Source organism: Thunnus albacares, chromosome 7 (genome assembly GCF_914725855.1).
Source record: "Thunnus albacares chromosome 7, fThuAlb1.1, whole genome shotgun sequence".
Lineage (NCBI taxonomy): Eukaryota > Metazoa > Chordata > Actinopteri > Scombriformes > Scombridae > Thunnus > Thunnus albacares.
In genome coordinates this window covers 5,439,043-5,457,831 of record NC_058112.1, presented here as the reverse complement: position 1 = coordinate 5,457,831, position 18,789 = coordinate 5,439,043, and the positions used below count along the sequence as shown (strand labels likewise).

Below are 18,789 nucleotides of genomic sequence, written 5' to 3'. Positions count from 1 at the left end.
TATACAGACAGAGATTTATCAAACATTATACAGAATTCACAAAGCAGGGTGTGAGGTGGGTTTTATATTTGGGCATCAGCTCACATGGGTGTAGGAGAGGGCAACGAGGAAGCAGATAACATGGGAGAGAACCCTGCTCATAAGGATAGAGTAGATAAAGCCCTACAATACGGACTGTCAGAATACTCTTCAATCATTAGCAAGTCAGTAAAAGAAATGTGGCAGAGCACATGGAAAAAGAAAAGAAGGGGAGGTCTTACTTTACAATACAGAAAACAGTGAAAAAAGAAAAGATTCAGTAGTCATACGCAGGTTGAGACTCGGCCATTGTGGGCTCAGGAGTGGGCTGGCTCTGACTGGGAAACACACGGACAGCAAATGTGAGTATGGAGACTCAGAGACAGTAAGATACATCCTCACCCAGTGCAAGAATCACTAACTTCAAAGGAGGAAGCTGTTCAAAGACCTGGGAGCGGCTGGAGAAGCTGTTTTTACTCTGCGTACTTTACTCAACCTGGATAACTGGATTAAAATGAATAAACTGCTGGAATACCTGCAGAGTATTGGACTATATAACAAAATATAAATAACAGCAGGGTTGCCAACTAATTTTCAGGGGAAGTTGCTACAGGAAGGTCGATTTGTTCCTAAAAGTTGCTAAAAGTCGTTGTGATGTCATTGCGTGATGACATCATCATGTAATGATGACATAAAACTGTGTCATTACGTAGAATACACAATGACATTACTCAAATTGACTAGCCGTCTTGGCAAAAAATATGATTTAAAATTTGTTATTTTAGATGTGTCAGATGTTTTTATTTGTAAAAGTAATATAAACACAACACATTTATTATGATCATGTGGGAATCGCTGGGATACAAAAGATTGTGACTTACCTCTCTTGACAGCACACATAAGTGTCGTTTATTGTCTACTTCACATCTGAACTGACAACACAGACATATTTACATTGTCTCATAGTAACATGCGTCACCTCTGTGACCCTCCAGACATGTATTAAGACATATAAAAATACTCTGCTTGGAACAATAATATCTGTCTGATTTGGTTTTTCCTCAAAAAAAGTATAATTACCATGTTAAAATTCCTAAAATGGCATCTCAAGTGAGATTTGAGGCTTCAAATCTCAATATCACACTTGTGTAAGGGGAATATTGGACCAGGATTGGCTCTAAACTATTGGTGATGTCACAAATCATGCTTGTAGGCCCACTCCTTAAAATTGGATTTTCAATGAGCAACGTTACAGAGAAATTTACCAATTTCAGGAAATGAATGTAAAAACAACCTTTTAGTGTCAAACTCTGCACATACATCAATCTGCACAGTGAAGTTCAAACATCTAACTGTGGGAACAACATAATTTTGAGTGGAGGGAGACTTTAAAGGGCATTACCCCCCCATAACACAACATCAGTTTGTGGTGAATATTACAACATAACAGTCTGTGGTGAATTACGTCTCTGTGTAGTGTCTGCCACAATGAGATATTTTTATTTTTAAACACAACACATTAAATTATTGAACAATTACACAGTCTCAATTCCTGTATCCGTCATTTCAAATTAAAAGCCCTCTATGCGTTTTTGCAGCCAGGATGACAGATCGCGTGTTGTGACTGAGTGTGTGACAGAAAAACTGTCACTTCTCATTACTTTCATGCACTTCTGAGTGTGTGACAGAGAAAATCGTTTTTGTATCATTTAGAGGGTGTTTAACGTTTGAGTCACTTTTCCAAAGTTGTTGAAAGGTTCTAAATACATTTTAAAAGTAACTTAGCTAAATTTATTGCTAGGTGCTTTTTGGAAAAAAAAAAAAAAAAAAACATTGCCAGGGTAGTCTGAAACGTTGCTAAATCTAGCAACAAAATTGCTAAATTGGCGTCAGTGAATAACGGAGAGGAGCACCAATAACAAACAGTAGAGGGCAGCAATACGTCATTGTAGCGTCTAGTCTGTTCCATTCCAAAGAAGAAGAAGAAGAAGTTAGCCGCTAGCCTCCCGGTGCTGCAGGTTCAGGTTCTGGTTCTGTCTCTACCGATCAACATGGTCCAACTGGTGGGTTCCCTCCGAAAAGAGCTGGCTGACTCGCTTTCCACCTGCAAGGTTCTGGTGGTGGGAGCGGGAGGGATCGGCTGCGAGCTGCTGAAGAACCTCGTCCTCACCGGCTTCAAAAACATCGAAGTGGTCCGTCACATTTCTGTTTGTTTGTGTGTCTGGCAGCTAGCTGGCTATCATGCTAGGTCTTTGTGCCGGGAGGGAGCTGTGTTAGGGCTCCGACTAATTCCTGGGACATGGCTCCTCAAAAGAAGTAAAAACATACGTGTGTTCGTGTGGTTTCTCGACACAGCATCTGTCCCTTAGTGGATAGTTAAGTGTGAAGGTTCATGCGTAAAGTAGAAAAAACAGGAACACTGCCGTAGTGATGTAGCCGTAGCATTTTGGCGCCATTAAGATTGCTAAGTTAGCCAGACAACTTCTTTGTAATGTGACGGCTAGCTGGCCGGTGTTTCGATTTAACCAGTGACCGTGTTAGCTGGCGACTTTCAGCCGAATGTGTCCGTGCTCGTAGTGACGGCAGCTGTTGGAAACACGTAGGCGTCCCCCTAAAAGCATTTAATTTTACTTAAATCAGTACCAATCTGTGTTTATTATCTACACTAACTATTTACATAAGTTAAATTGCTCAGCAAGACGCCTTCACCTCATCCACTTAATGTTTCTAATAATGTGGGACACAAAATGTAGCCTATAATTTGACAGTGCAGCTAACGTAGGCTTTCTTGGGATTTTATAGTTATCCTTAATCGCAAAGTGCTCATATTTAACCAATTAACCTGAATAATATCAACTAATCTATGTTTCCCCACATTAAAAGTAATTTGAAGAAAGGTGAACGCTTCGTGTTGGCGACACCATTTAATTTACATACTGTACTACAAAAAGGACCAGACAAATATACACTGTATTCAACATTCAATTTAATTTCAACGGCTGACGTCAAGACGAGCAGCCAACCAATCTGAAAGTCACCAGTTAAACCGAAACACCGGTCGGCTCGCTAAATGGCAACACAGACACACTTCGACACTTTGTGTAGTGGAGTCACATTATTTAATGCTGCTAATATGATCAGAAATCTGCGTCTGTTTTTGCCACGCTCGTGCAGTTGTTATTGCTTACGGCTGTATGTGTTTTCAGGGCTCAGCCGTCAGATGTTTAGAGCTGAGCATTTGTGACTGTCACTAGTTTCCGTAGCAGGGTTCAGGGACTTCAAGGGGTCCTTGAAGGTAAATTGATTAATATATTGATGTATATTATTCCTTTGCATTGACAATGGACAGGAAATGTATGGATTGAGATTAGTTATTCATTAATCTTTTTTTCAAGAGATATCTGTCATAGTCTGGCCACCAAACCATACAAGCAGCATTCAAGAACAACACGCGTAAAGCCAGGCAGCCAACAGTCAAACAACAAAAAGACTTCATGAATACAGTTGCAAGAGTCATCTAACTTGAGAGCTGTTTGCAGTCAATTCTATTTTAATGGCGCACAGTACCTGAAACTCGCTCTTTCAAAATATGAGAGGGATATCTAATTAGATCATCTAGAATCAGCATTATTGTTGACACATACAAGGATGTGACTCAAGTATGGATAAAAACTCATTTACAGAAGTGCTTTAATGTGTATTACTAAACCTGCTTGGATATGGCAATATCGGAAGTTACAAGGTTTAGATGAGAAAGTTTTAACAGGTGAGCTTTATAGATGAATATCATGAGATTATTATTCCCTCTTGATAACACTATTGCCTGTTTTGACCAAAGTTTCATACTTGTGAAGGGAGTTGTTTTCACAATCCTTATTCACAACAAAACCCATGAGTCTCCTTTTTAGACAGAATTTTGGAAGAAGGGTCTGGGTTTGTCTGAACCCGCTTGAGTTATATGACTCAACTTAAAAGAATCTCGGTTGAGTGCAGCATATGAACACAGAAGCATTTGCAAATATGAGCTTGACATTTTAAAAAAAACACACTTGAAAAGCTAAACAGAAGGCCCTTTACAGACATTGACCTGTTTTAATTGTAGAATGACCTAATTGTTTTTGTTCATATTTGTTATCACATGCGCCAGCAGTTAGTCTTTCTTGTCATAAATAGACGTGTTTTTCAAATCAATTCTGTCACTTAAAGTTGCTACTGCATGTCAAAAGCTTCGTGTGAGTGGTTGATTGGCTGCCGTATATTATGTTTCATGTATACACAACTGACATTACAACCATATTGATTTTGGCAGATTGACTTGGACACAATCGATGTCAGCAACCTCAATCGACAGTTCCTCTTTCAGAAGAAGCATGTTGGCAAGTCTAAAGCACAGGTATGTAAACATCAGCAACCTCTGTCACTGGTGGTTGAAGGCTTGTTTTGTGTGAGCTGATACTGTTATGTTGAACACTCTGAAATATGTCTGCTTTCTGTTACACTATGCTGTAAACGAAATCATTTTCTGTTTTTGCATCTCTGCCTCCGTCAGTTAACTTTGTGTCTGTTGTCTTCCAGGTGGCCAAGGAGAGCGCCTTGCAATTCTGCCCCACTGCAAATATCACTGCCTACCACGACAGCATCATGAAGTTAGTTTCTTTCTTAACTCCTCCTTTTCACTTAAGAAATCAAAGACATTTTATCACATAAACACACAAACTATTTCCAAAGTGTCAGCTGATCAAGGGAGAAACGCAGAGTTGATATAATTAAAATGTAATCTGTTATATGTCGGTGCTCGGCTGATTGATGATTTGTTTTTCCAACAGCCCTGATTACAACGTGGAGTTCTTCAGAAAGTTCATGCTGGTGATGAATGCTCTTGATAACAGAGGTATCCTCACCTGACCTCACTGACATTATTTTGCTAATCTCAATCAACAACACACTCAAATGATGAGGATATTAAAAGACTTTTTGTCTCCCTAGCGGCCCGTAACCATGTGAACAGGATGTGTTTGGCAGCAGACATCCCTCTGATAGAGAGCGGCACTGCTGGATACCTGGGACAAGTCACCGTCATCAAGAAGGTAGCACATTCACATCGTGGTTATGCTAAAGTCCATTTGTATTAATGTTCTGTCCAGTAAAGGTATCGCTACTCTACAAATACGGACGCACAGTTATAGGCAAAGTAAACATCCCACCTCTCACTTTTTTTCTCTCCTCATCTTTCTTTCTTTTGTTCCTTCCTGTCCTCTCTCTGCTTCTTCTCCAGGGAATGACAGAGTGCTACGAGTGTCAACCTAAGCCCACACAGAAGACCTTCCCAGGATGCACTATAAGAAACACGCCGTCTGAGCCCATTCACTGCATTGTCTGGGCAAAGTATCTCTTCAAGTAAGGCTCATTCTTCATAATTAAGTTTTAGCATCATACATTTTTATTTAGATTACTGGAATGCAAACAGCCACATTGCACAATAAACTGTGGCTAGACTAGCTCTGCACATGCTTTGAAAAACAGTCAGCAGTGAAGTAAAATACATGTGACATGTTATAAAGGTGCTGTAACGTGAAAAAAAATGTATTTCAAAAACACTGTTTCCTCGTGGTCATCTTATATTGCTTGTCTGTTGCAACTCTAGCCAGCTATTTGGAGAGGAAGATGCAGATCAAGAAGTGTCTCCCGACACAGCGGACCCAGAGGCTGCATGTGAGTGAGAGCTTTTCTTTGTTTTCACAAAGGTGTTACTTTTCAACTCTTACATACAGGTGTGCCCACTGTATTTGTGATGGTAGCATTTGACTGCCAACATGTTTGCTCACACAACAGGATGGTAGGTAAAAATACACAAGCACCCCGCACTGTATCAAACGTGCGTGTTTTGTTTACAGGGAACCCCGAAGAAACGGCAGCTCGAGCCACAGCCTCGGAAAAGGACGGGGACATCAAGCGTGTCTCCACCAAGGAATGGGCCCGCTCCAAAGGATATGACCCCGTCAGACTCTTCAACAAGGTACCAGTCAGACAAATCAAACTAACAGGGATGGTGTTATTTTGTTTTTTGTGGCAAAATGCAATCACAGAGTTTGTAACTTGCATTATGCACAATTTTATATGCTAATACAAGTGCGTGGGATACACATGGCAGGGTGGCCACAAAAATGTACTCTTTGGCCACCAAATATTCCATGTAGGGGGCCCCCTGTGGCCACCAAGTTTTATCCCCATACTATGAGCCTTCACCAACACAACTGGAAATCCACATAGGAAGTGAGACGTGAGCGAGGACGGTAAGCGTTCAATCCACACCGACTCCGACCTGCGTTCAGCGTCTCTGTCCACAGAACCGGCCGTCTGTCAGCAGCAGCTGTTGACTAGCAGCTGGCTAACCTGCCGTCACCAGGCTGACTGACAGCAGAAATGTACTGAACCAAAATAGTTTAATCAGATCATGTATCACAGGCTGGGAGGCTTGATCAATCAATGCTGATACCGTTAATACGTTCAAAACACATACAGCGGGATATTTGTATGAGTTAAACAGCTGTCTCTGCAGATTACGCTTCATATTTCACAACCTTCTCAACAGCTGCCATCCTGCTTTAATACATGGGGGGGGGTTGCTGCTGGGTGTCCTCCGTAAGGGCTCGTAGGCAGATAGAGCAGAAAGAAGTGACACCTCACTCCCCTACTGGTGACGCTGTGCCACTGTATTAGAGCGCTGCATCAGATTTCATCATGCAAAAGCTGCAAGTCTCAGTCTAAAAAGTCAAATATTATCAGCAGCAGCTCATGCGTATTTACGATCAAATACCGTTTAACATTATATCCTTAGAAAACTACTAATATACAATAGGGTCCAAAAGTCTGAGATCACATTGAAAATCTCTAATATTTTCACATAAACCTGGAAATAATCAGAAAGTTTGAGGGTTCAGAAACATTTAAAAACACAAGAAGTAATGACATGTAAAACGCAGAAGAAATATTTAAGATTCTACATTATTTTTAGGTCAGCAACTTTGTCGCATCGACCAACTTAAACCGTTTCTACAAAAGGTCAGATTTCCTTTAGTTGTGTCCCTTATATTGAAGCGTTCAGATGACATTCAGGTGGATTTAATCTACTCACCAGAGGCTCGTTCAAGTAACTCAACTTGCAGCCAGTGTTTATGAATATAAACATTTTCTTTATCAACTTTTTATCTTACTTATCAACAATTTATATGGCATATTCAATTATTTTTATTTATTGAAGTGTCACAGTTAAGGAAGGCTGTGTTAAGTTGAGTTAAATTGCCTTTTCTGTGTTGTTTTTACATAAGTTTATATTTGGTCCAGTGCTTAAAGATATGAGTGTTTGTCCCTGCATGGGACGCAAAGCTGAGATGCTGCAGGAACAGGATTTAAAAATGGTCTCTCACAATGTGTGGTTTTAGTAACTATGTTCTCCATTGGTGCAAAGACTGTGATGGTACATGTGTAAGATGTAGATTATGCACTACTAGTTCATTTGTTTACACTAATAATGTGTAGTTTGCACTTGTACCAGTGATTTTATTTAGCTCTCCTACCTGAAACAGATGCTGATGTTAGAAAGAAAGTTCGGACTCCATACAGCACATAACTGTGTAAGAGCCAGAGGAACACAACGTGTGTTTCCCATCATTGCTTATGTAGAGTATGTAGCAGGTTTAAGGCTGGCACTATACTCACACTCACATAGAATTTGGTGTGTTCACACAGGAGAAAATAATTAGTCTGATGAATTACTTGGTTTGTGTTTGTGTTGATTGTTGTGCTGTGTACAGGCTGACCAGCCTAACTTGTTGAAGTTCTTGCTCAGCTTCATTTGCTGCATAACATACTTCACTTGTGAAGGGTCAACAATGTCTGATCAGTTATGATTCAGATGTAGTTGCTTTTGCCTCCATAGAGTCGTAGTAGTGTTAGTATAAACTATCACATTTTATTTAGTTTGTGATTACAGTATGAGATGTAGTAACTATGAGGTGTTTATTCTGTTATCACAGCTGCTAATGTACAAGTTTCATGTAGAGATCATAGCGCTGTCATCTGTCAAATACTTGAGACAGCTTCTGTTTTTCCACTTTTTTCTTAATTATCACTTTTAAAATTTGAATCGGCGTCTGATTTATCAGTGCAGGCCTGAGACAAGCATTCATTGATTATAGACACAATACTTAAATGGGATTAATAATTTAGGAAGTGAAAATCTGTATGATTTTACACACAGATGCACAGTAAACTTTAAACTTCTTTATTCTGTCAGACAATCTTGGGATTCTTGATGTATGGGGACAGCTTGGGACAGTTAATGTTGCTTTTATTGTTGCATCATCACCACAGACATAATAAGTTTAATTATGATTGCCTCTCGTCCCCAGCTTTTCAAAGATGACATCATGTACCTGCTGACCATGGACAAGCTGTGGAAGAAGAGGAAAGCTCCCACACCTCTGGACTGGCACCAGCTAGAGAACAGTGGTATGTTTATTAACTGAAGCTGTACTGGTGGTGCTGACCTCTCTGTTTTATTTATTAGGGAACAAGGTTTATTTGTTGGGGTCAGGATAAGTGTCCACATACTTTACGTAACTCCTAAGCCTTTACCTTTTATGGTCTGTGGCCAAAACAGAGATGCTATAATCAGGGGTGCAAACTTGTAAACTTCCAATGAAAATGTAGTTCATGTTGTTCCAATGGGAGGGTGGAGGGGGATGTTGAGAGAGAGAGAGAGAGAGAGAGAGATAACTTCCCATTCATTCTCTCATTTGTGGAGCTGATCCAACCAGATGTTGCTCTTCTCAGATTGTCACACTCACAAGCCTGTTTATAGTGTGTGTGTGTGTGTGTGTGTGTGTGTGTGTGTGTGTGCCTGACATAGACCAGCACAGAGCATTGCTCAACTTTAGCTCGTAGTTCCAAGTGAGTGATTCATACTCGGAGCAGGGGAATGTCACCCTTACAGTTCATCACTTTTGCATTAATTTAGTTGGAAGCATGTGTAATTAAGAGTCCTGCTGGTCCTGAACGTTAGCAGCGTTAGCAGCTACAGCGGTGCTCTCTGCTGTCTGACACTCAGCTCCCAGCCTGCATTAACAGTTTAGCATCAACATGAGCCTCATATATCTAAACTGGACATCCTCCAGACAACAACGCTGTGGAATTATTGCCCCCGTACTCGCTTATGGAGTTTGCATCTTTGTCACCGTTTTCAACACTGATGAGTTTGCATCCCTGTATAATTGCCACGGGTCACATGAGAAGGAATTGCCAAGGGAGTTGTTGCTTTAAACTGCTCAATAACACTGAATGCATGTTATCATAGCCACTGTTTGTTTGCCTGACTCTTAGCTGTCTATTTGTTTGTCTGTCTTTTCATCCACATTTGTGTGTGTGTGTCCGTCCCAGCGTGTCCTCAGGATGAGTGTCCAGCTTCAGGTTTGAAGGACCAGCAGGTTCTGGGTGTTTGGGGCCACTGCCAGCTCTTCCAGCAGAGCGTGGAGACACTCCGCTCACAACTGCAGGAGAAAGGAGAAGGATCTGAGCTCGTCTGGGACAAGGTAACACACCAAAAAAAACCAAAAAAACATGAAGGGAATGTAGCACACTTGCCGTTAAAACTGCATAAAGAATATGAACATATAACAAACCTTTCAGAAAACACTGAGACATAAAAGATATACTTGACTCTAACTAGAAAATCTCAAAGGGTTTTAAAAGAAAGAAGCTTCTAGTTTGCTGTTAGATGATGTTCTCTACTAGTTCAAGTTTCTTGAGCCACACCGAAATAAATGTTGCAAAACAGATGCAAATACTGTATTTTAAATGGCTCATGTGAGTATAACCTGCTCTTCATCTTGTTGTCAGGATGATCCTCCTGCCATGGACTTTGTTACCGCAGCAGCCAACCTGCGTATGCACATCTTCAGCATGAACATGAAGAGTCGTTTTGATGTAAAGTGTAAGTTGGTTTTTGTGTCTCACATTTTCAACAGGAAATTGGCTCCGCTGGGAATAAACAGTCATGTAGAATTTACACGTCCACTCTCAGATAAAAGGCCCCGATCAAGAGTTGATTTTATGTGTTGATTTGTTATTTTCAGCCATGGCCGGTAACATCATCCCAGCTATTGCAACAACCAACGCTGTCATCGCTGGACTCATCGTGCTGGAGGGCCTCAAGATCCTGTCTGGGGAACTGGAATCCTGTCGCACGGTTAGTTTATCTGCCACTAAGCATCCATGTGTTTTCAGCTCTCCAGTTGCTGACAATGATAACTTGACCATCGACCATTCTCCAGTTAAGGCATCATGCGCTTTTTTTCAAGCTTTGACTGAGGGGAGGCCCACAGTCTCAGACTTTGAAAACCTCTGCCCTAGAATAATTAGGAGGGAGTCTGGATGTTTGTGGTCCATGCTGGTTATCTGGTCAGCCAGGAATTGTAAGGCCTCACTCACATGGGCCTGAGGTGGGATATAAACGTCGACTAGAATAAAGAAGGAAAACTCCTGCAGTGAATAAAACAGTTCACAGCTGATGAAAATAGTCTGTAAGTGCAGTTTCCTCTAGGTTGACTGGTTTGGCGGGGTGCTGAGCCAAGCTCGGGAGAGACTGAGCAGCCGGACATCTCTCCGTTCTCTGTCAACAGTAGGAGCGGCTGAGATAAACACTAAAATGAGAATAGCTGGTCCACCTTAAAGGTCAATCCACCTTAAGTGAGCGTGGTCAGGTTAGGCTAACCCATTGTTGCTAACTTTGTGGCTAACCCCCTTCACTTTCCCAGCAGTTGGGGAAACAACAGATGAGACTTGTCTTGGTCTTGACAAGCTGCAGCATTTATTAACTGACACTCTCTTGGCTGTACTGTACATTAACTGCCAGATTGGCAACTTACTGCTGACCTTCTCCTCTGCTCCGCTCACATTCACGTCACTTTTCTGCCACTCGCCCTCTGTACTCGCTCAACCACACACTCACTACGCACACCCATTACGCACTGCCCTAAAGCAGCTACGCTACTCTTGTAACAGTACCTTCCACATAGATGTCCCCTGAAGAATGAGGAGAGGGAGGATTCTGGGATTTGATGCACTAGTCAATGATTCAAAACAATTCCACAATATCGTAGGGTGTTATTGTGTTCGCACAGTGTATATATGAGTGAAAGTCATTAGTAGCCCAGTGATATTAATGATCATCATCGTGACACAAGAAAAATGTTGGTGGCAGTACGTTGGTGTTTACTACTGTTGCCAGGCAGCCTGCTTTCCTGTTTCCTGTGTTTCCTGTCACTCTCTCTATCGTAGTTCATTTCATGTGTCGTTGTAACACTTGTTCTCTCACTTGTTGTAAGAACAAAACAGGAAAATAACTTTAAAGTTTTGTAACAACTTTTTCCATGTCATGATATGCAGAACAAAGTAAACAAAGACCATAAATGGTAACAAACACTCGTTGACTTGCTTATTCATAGAATATTTTGTTTGTATGCCCCCTGGTATTTCAGAGAATACTGCAACTAACAACGCTTTGAGCATAAACGCCTCAGTGCATGCTCGTAGCTCGTACTATCTGTGTAGGCCCGCGCCACAGTGTCTTGCAGGAGTATAAACAAAGTTTAACACTGTGACATTTGTTCACCAGTCTTTGTTTATATAGAAGCAGATTCTGCCAAGCCAGGTTTCAGTGAAACACAGGGACAGAGAGTGGACATTGGTCAGATGCTGTCGCAGTTTAACCAGCACGCTGCCCTTTCCTGCATCTCCTCTAAGCCCAAAAAGAACTGCTGCTCCTCTAACTAAAATCTCTGAAAAGGTTTCTTGGTGTTTTGAAAATGGGTGAAAAAGTTTGTGGAGTGAACTGTCGAATATTAAACAGTTCCTCCCTGGGGAATGCAATAAGAAAAGCAGTACTGAAGACAGCACAAACAAACAAAATCAGATAAAGCACTAAAGAGCGCAACACCGAGGCATGTCCTCACTTAAAACTATACTACTTGAGTAACTGGTCTCATATTAGAATCCTTTCTGCCAGCTCTGTTGTTCCTCCACATTTCATGTTGGTTTGCGTTTGTCTCATCAACAGATCTTCCTGAACAAGTGTCCCAACCTCAGGAAGAAGCTTCTGGTCCCGTGCATCCTGGATCCACCCAGCGCCAACTGCTACGTCTGCGCCAGCAAACCTGAAGTCACAGTCAAACTCAACGTCCACAAAACCATGGTCCTCTCCCTGCAGGACAGGGTAATATGATGAGCTTGTGTTTGCATGTACACCAACCTGAGCCCTCAACAGAGAACGTTGTTCTGCCACAGTATGGCAACATTTATGCACAAAAACACTTTGGACATCTCTATATATTAGAATTATTAAAAACTGTCTTAATGAAGTGCTACAGCTTCAGTTCAAACTTAGCAGTCCATTTATTGTCTCTGTTACTACTCTATACTGCTGCTTCATGATTTGATATTTGCACATTTGTTCAGATCCTGAAGGAGAGGTTCGGCATGGTGGCTCCAGATGTTCAGATAGAAGATGGAAAAGGGACCATCCTCATCTCCTCAGAGGAAGGAGAGACAGAAGGTAAAGAGGAAGCATCACAGTTATATTTTTATTTATACTACGTCTTCTATGAGTCGCTGGTCTTCCTTTTAGTCACTGTATTTACTGGAGGTTAAAAGTCTGCTAGCAGTTTGGGAAAAAGAGGTGAAAAGAAGAAAGATGAAGGAGGAGGCTGAAAGTGGGAAGAGCTGAAAATCAGTGCTAATCACTTCTCTGAGGAGAGTGAGAGACAGATGGTACAGTAGGAAGAAGCAGAGTAGCCAACAGAAGGCAGCACATACATTACTAGTCAAAAATGTGGCCACACTTTCCCAGTCACTTGAATGAAAAAGTGTGTCCAAACTTTTGACTGGTACTGTAGATGAAGGAAGGGCGGCAGGCAAGAGGAAGATGAAAGAGGCTAAGAGAATGAAAAGACATGTTAGAGATGGGAGGAATGCAAAAAAGTAGATTGATTGAGATTGATTATTTGGTGAAAGTGTAGCGATTCCCCAGGTGGACAGAAGAGGGCGCTCTAGTACCATCATCTGTCAGTTAGTCCTTATCTAAATCACATACTGTCCAGATAGGAGATAGTGAATAGTATTTCTGTAGATACAATCAGTGAGCTGTGCCTACATGCCCTTTTTTGTGAGGGTTTGTAATGAAAGAATTGGAAATGAGCAGTTTTGGATTGGAATATTTTGTTGTTACATTTCCTAAATGGATGAGATACACAGCAGGGAGAATATTGTAAGTTCATCAAACAAATGTAACCTAAATGCATATTAAATATTTTAATGGTGATATATGGTGAATGTTATTAGAGGTTAAGAAATGGGACATTTCTTTACATCCCGTCTGCTTCTTCACAGCCAACAACAGCAAATTTCTTTCTGACTTTGGGATCCGTAACGGCAGCCGACTGCAAGCCGATGACTTCCTCCAAGACTACACGCTTCTTGTCAACGTCCTGCACACGTACGTCCCTCTGCGTGCATCTATATGTTGAGTTTCTCATATTGTTTTTATGGTCACTCCAGTGAACAACACTGAAAAGTTGTGTTTGTCTTCATCAACAGTGAGGAACTAGAGAGGGATGTGGAGTTTGAGGTAGTTGGTGAGGCCCCAGACAAAGCCCCGCCCCCTCAGAGTAACCAGGAAGAGGTTAACAGCATCACCAACGGCAACAAGGACTCCGCCCAGCCGTCCACCTCCTCTAAAGGTTAGTAGAGGAAAAAAGAGTGTGTTTACTGGCCTTCAGTATTTGTAGTGATATCTTATTCTTAAGTATCATGTGATGAAGATGTTTTTAGATGAGAATAAGGCTCAACTTTTTTTGCCATAGAGGCTGCGTCAACAGACTGGTCTCATTTTTAATGCAGTGCTGATGTCAGTGTTCACACCTCAGGCTGCATTCAGACAGAGAACAGCTTAAGTGTTAAAACAATGCAAGAGGCTACAGTGGTGGGCCATGTTGTTAAAGGTATCATTGAGACAATTAAATACAATCCAGGAAGTTGAGTTAGAGCTACATAATAATGCATTTAAAGGCTTATCAGACAGCAAAACACTGTACAGCCATATGTAATACTCAGACAGGATTTTACAACTGGAAAATAATCACAGTGGCAACAATTCATCACAACAATTGGGAGGTAAATTGTAGAAAAACAATCATGTTACAAAATAATAGGAAGGTGCGCTTGCATTATGTTATTGGCTAATGCAGCGTCTTGCTGGATGACATTGCTTCCTAGCAAGAGTTGAGCCCATTTCAACTTTTTTTGCTGGAGCACCTCCGCTGTGTCAGTGCACTGAATTCACTCAATTCAAATGAATGAGAGGGCTGCGATTTTCACACACAACTAATCATCAAAAAGTTAAATTAAGGCTGCATATTCTCAACGGGGGAATTGTTGGGTCACTTGCACTCTAGTGATACCCAACCTGCGCCGTCTATAGAAAAACAGCAGTTTGGACATGTCATCAACAGAATACATCATGCAACATTAAAATGTAAACTAATCAAACACGCAAATAAAGCAGATTTTAAAATAGAATTGCAGTTTGTAACATGTATTGCCTTCAGGTGATAAAAGTGCCAAAACTGGCTCGCCTGTAGATGGTGCACATCTGCATCATGTTTACACCTAGTAGTAGTTTTAAAATGCTGTGGCTGTAACTGTCTTTGCTAGCAGGTGGTGCAGGTTGGACTGAACTGCTGGTATAAAGCTGCAGGTTTCAACCTGCTACACATCTGTAATAGACCTTTTTCATAATTTACTTAACTTGTTAACACAGGAACAAACAAAACACCGGCACTCACAGAACTGTCTTCTTTTTATTTATTGTGGACAGAAACAGACGCGTTTCAGCCAGAAGCCATCATCAGCTTGACGTCATGACATGTTTGAGTTTGACTGTTGTTTAAAGTTGAGGGGAAAGTCTGCAGAGTGCACCAGGCTCACGAAACTCAGATCAAACTGTCAAACTAGGCAGTGCTGATCAAATATGTGTCAAGATTCTGTTACTGTATTGCCTATTTCCCACCTCTACATGTTTTCATAAACATATTTGAGTATATTGTTTAGCTGTAATATGAGACAGTTTGTGTCCAGGCTGCCATTTTTTCCTACTTGAAAACCAAAACCAAGCACCGCCCATCTCGCATGTGTTGCTCAATGCTATGTCACATGTCTCGTTACTCTGATTGGTTGAAGGTCTATCCAGTTGCATCCAGATTGTTGATAACGTCCCTTGGAAATTGCAAATGAACTGAGAGGTTCCAGACTAATATGCATTTGTGAATTATTCTGTCATTAGTCTGGTTCATTTACATAATAAATTTACACAAAATCACAACTCAGAATGTTAATTTTGGATTTTTTGTGAGTTTTCACCTGTGTGACTCTTTGATCTAAACTGAACTTTATAAAGACTCAATTTGCAATCAGTTGCTTGTTTTGAGGGATGCTGCTCCTGTCTTTTCGTGTACACAGAATAGTATTTGATTCTCTTCCATCTGTAAACATTTTTGTCCACCATGTTTCAGCTCCAGCAGAGGACAACGACATCATGATCGTGGACTCTGACGAGGAGGAAGGGGCGCCGTCCAGCTCGGCAGCAGCGGCAGCAGCGAACAGCGGCACCAAGAGGAAGCACTCGGACGTGGAAACTGGCGAGACCTCCACCAAGCGCCCACGGACTGACTCAAGCGCAGCGGCTGCCCCCGCCGACAATGATGACGATGACATCATTGCTCTGGACTAACCCCTCCCCTCACGGTCTCCTGAAGGACTGAGAACTTTGAACGCTTGTCATTTTGACTCAAGACAGACAGTAGGCTTAAATAAAACACCTCTTTTATGAAGAACAATTTACTGCCCGGTTCATCTTTCGTCACTCCCCAACCCCCCCCCCAACTCTGTGTTTGTGCTTTCATACTCCCTCTGCTCTCCTCACATGATGCTGTAAATAGATTCTACAATTTAAAACGTTTTGAAAAATACGTACAACTTTTTTTTTGTTATTTTTATTCATTTCTGGTCCCTATAAAATGCTTCTCTTGATGGTTAAAAACAAGTGCTTATTTTGTATTTTTTATAAACGTACTGTATTTCTCATGCTACACAAGTCAGGGTGTTTTTGTGCTTATTTGTCAGGTTACAAAAGAGAAAAAAAAATGTAAAAACCAAAACATTTTCTTGGGTTGTAATATTGAACTCAGTGATGGGACGGTAACAGACAGACCCAGAAGTCTGCAGGGTGGATGCGTGTGTAGGTGCTGTTCCTCGCTATAGCCTGCAGACTGCTCACGTCTGTGACCGGGTCGGTAAAGCACAGAGGCACTGATGGAGCGTTTGTGGCCACATTGTGCCATGGGGGTGTTAGTGTGCTACCTCTTTTCTAGAACTAACATGTTTTGGCTGCAAGTAATGTAACCATGCCCTCCATCACACCACCACAGTGAGGCGTCCAGCTCTTAGTGAATTAAAGAAAAGTTACTCAGAAACAGCCATGAAGCAGCGCAGTGAAGCTAACGCAGCTTCCTGTTAAACTGCACCGTGTCTTTCAAAGGCTCTGGCTAAGCACAAGCGGTTTAGATCCAGGCTAGTTGTAGTTTATTGTACACATGATATTACAGTCACTTCTTATTGGTTCTGTTTGAGCAAAGAAGTCTGTTTGTTGGGAAAAAAAAAAAGAAAGTTGGAATTGAGACAGAATCAGAGATGGAGTCGTGGTTTGACCAGAACCAGTCATTTTTGTTCATTCTGCAGAGGTTGAACTGGATCAGATAGCAGTTTAGCTCCTGCTGTCTCCAGTCTAATGCCTGTGTCAGTGTCCATTATTTCATAATTACATTGTGATCTGACTTGTTGAAAGGCCTTGAAAGCCCTTTGGACCAATTTGGTGAAGACAATAAACTTAAATGCAGAGGCTTCTCTTTCTGTCTTGTTTATTTGTTCGTCTTTCATGTCAGCACTAAACCTTTAAAAATATAAGCTTTTTTTTGGTGTTTGTTTTATACATATTACCCATCATTATAAAGGCTGTATAGGGGAACATGGCCAGTTCATACTGTATAGTTTAATGTCATAGAGTTCACACAGAGGCAAACAGTATCTGAAGGTGGAGATAGAGCTCACTAAAACCACATACTGAACACAGAAACCCACTTCTGTCTGAGCCAGAGCATGCCGTCATTGGCTGGAGAGCCTGCGTTTTCTCGGTATTCTGGTGAATATTTTGAGTTCAGTTCAGAGATTAAAGTCTGACAGTCATGTGCTCACCTTGTTACAGAGTGACATTGTTGAGAGGAGAGACTGATGCAACCCTGCTATCTATCACGTACACAGCATTTTACAATAAACACACCTGAGAAAATGTAGTCAGATAAGATAAAACTTGTTGAAAATGTGGGCCACGATTGAAGATATGAATGAGAAAAATAATGGGGACGATAAAAACAACAATGAATATAATGAAATAAATACATTTGAAGGTGCTACGGTATGAACACTTTTTCAGATTGTGTCCACAACATTTATTAAAGACCTTTTTTTACAGCAGAAATTTTGACCTGTCAGCAAGAAAAGCACAAGTGTAATTAATAACATTCATGGTGGCTCTGTTCCATGTTTAAGTGCCCCAGTAAGTCAAGACAGTGTGACAGTGAGCCAGCATGCAGGATACCAGCACCCTGAAACTGAAGCAGCTAAATGGAATTCAGCCATCGTTCATTTAATTATTTATACCTGTGTTTTTCCTACAGGTCAATATGTCTTCTGTGAACACACCAGGGCCATGAAACTGCTAAACTTAAATGAAAAGCAATGAGGTTATTTGTTAAAATTGTGTTTTTCCTGCTCTTACATGTCAAAATGTCTGCTGTGAGTAAATATTATTGGTTAAGAAGAGGGCTTTTGTAGTTATTTGCATTCAGATATATTCTGTTTCATCATCTTTTAGCCCCCAGATGTAATATACTGTAATACCAAAAATAAATGTATCCATGGCAGTTATTGGTAGTGAATGTAACCGAGCACACTTACTTGCTACTTGAGTAAAATTTTGAGGTACTTGTACTCTACTTGAGTATTTCCATGTCATGCTTTCTTAATTTAAACTCTTACTTCACTACATTTCAGACAAAAATATTGTAATTTTTACTCCACTATACTTCTTATTTGACAACTTTAGTTATTAGTAACTTTGCAGATTTAAGATTTCACACACAAATCATATGTTCAGTTTATAAAACATGATACATTTATATACATCAAGCTACCCAACTGTATTTAAAGTGGTTAAAATAGTTTCTCTCTGCTGGCTGCAACATTAAGATGCTGCTTGTACATTAAAACATTAACAACAATAAAACAATATTATAATATACACAATGATATGACAATATGATAGGAGCCATTCTGCATGAGAACGTTTACTTTTGATATTCCAAGTACACATTTCTGATACTTATGTACTTTTACTGAAGTAAAACCTTGAATAAGATAAGTCTTTATTGATCCCCAGAGGGGAAATTCAACAGGACTTACTACATATACTACTTATAATGCAGTATATTTTACATTGTAGTATTTCTACTTTTACTGAAGTAAAGGATCTGCGTACACCACCGACCATTACTGAAAAGCAGGGTTCATAAAACGGTGGTAAACAAACAAATAAAACAAATAAAA

The 18,789-nt window shown here is 40.7% G+C and overlaps 1 protein-coding gene across 1 annotated transcript; it reads left to right on the top strand.

Annotated features, from left to right (window-relative positions):
* Window positions 1-1,610: 1,610 nt before the first annotated feature.
* uba2 (ubiquitin-like modifier activating enzyme 2) lies at window positions 1,611-17,031 on the top strand. Its single transcript, XM_044355859.1, has 17 exons — window positions 1,611-2,210; window positions 4,328-4,411; window positions 4,594-4,664; window positions 4,845-4,909; window positions 5,005-5,105; window positions 5,294-5,415; window positions 5,663-5,730; window positions 5,913-6,034; window positions 8,430-8,529; window positions 9,457-9,608; window positions 9,916-10,009; window positions 10,152-10,264; window positions 12,134-12,289; window positions 12,532-12,628; window positions 13,462-13,567; window positions 13,669-13,811; window positions 15,642-17,031. The coding sequence occupies exons 1-17, from the start codon at window positions 2,070-2,072 to the stop codon at window positions 15,857-15,859; spliced, it is 1,953 nt and encodes a 650-aa protein (XP_044211794.1). The 5' UTR covers window positions 1,611-2,069; the 3' UTR covers window positions 15,860-17,031.
* Window positions 17,032-18,789: the final 1,758 nt, after the last annotated feature.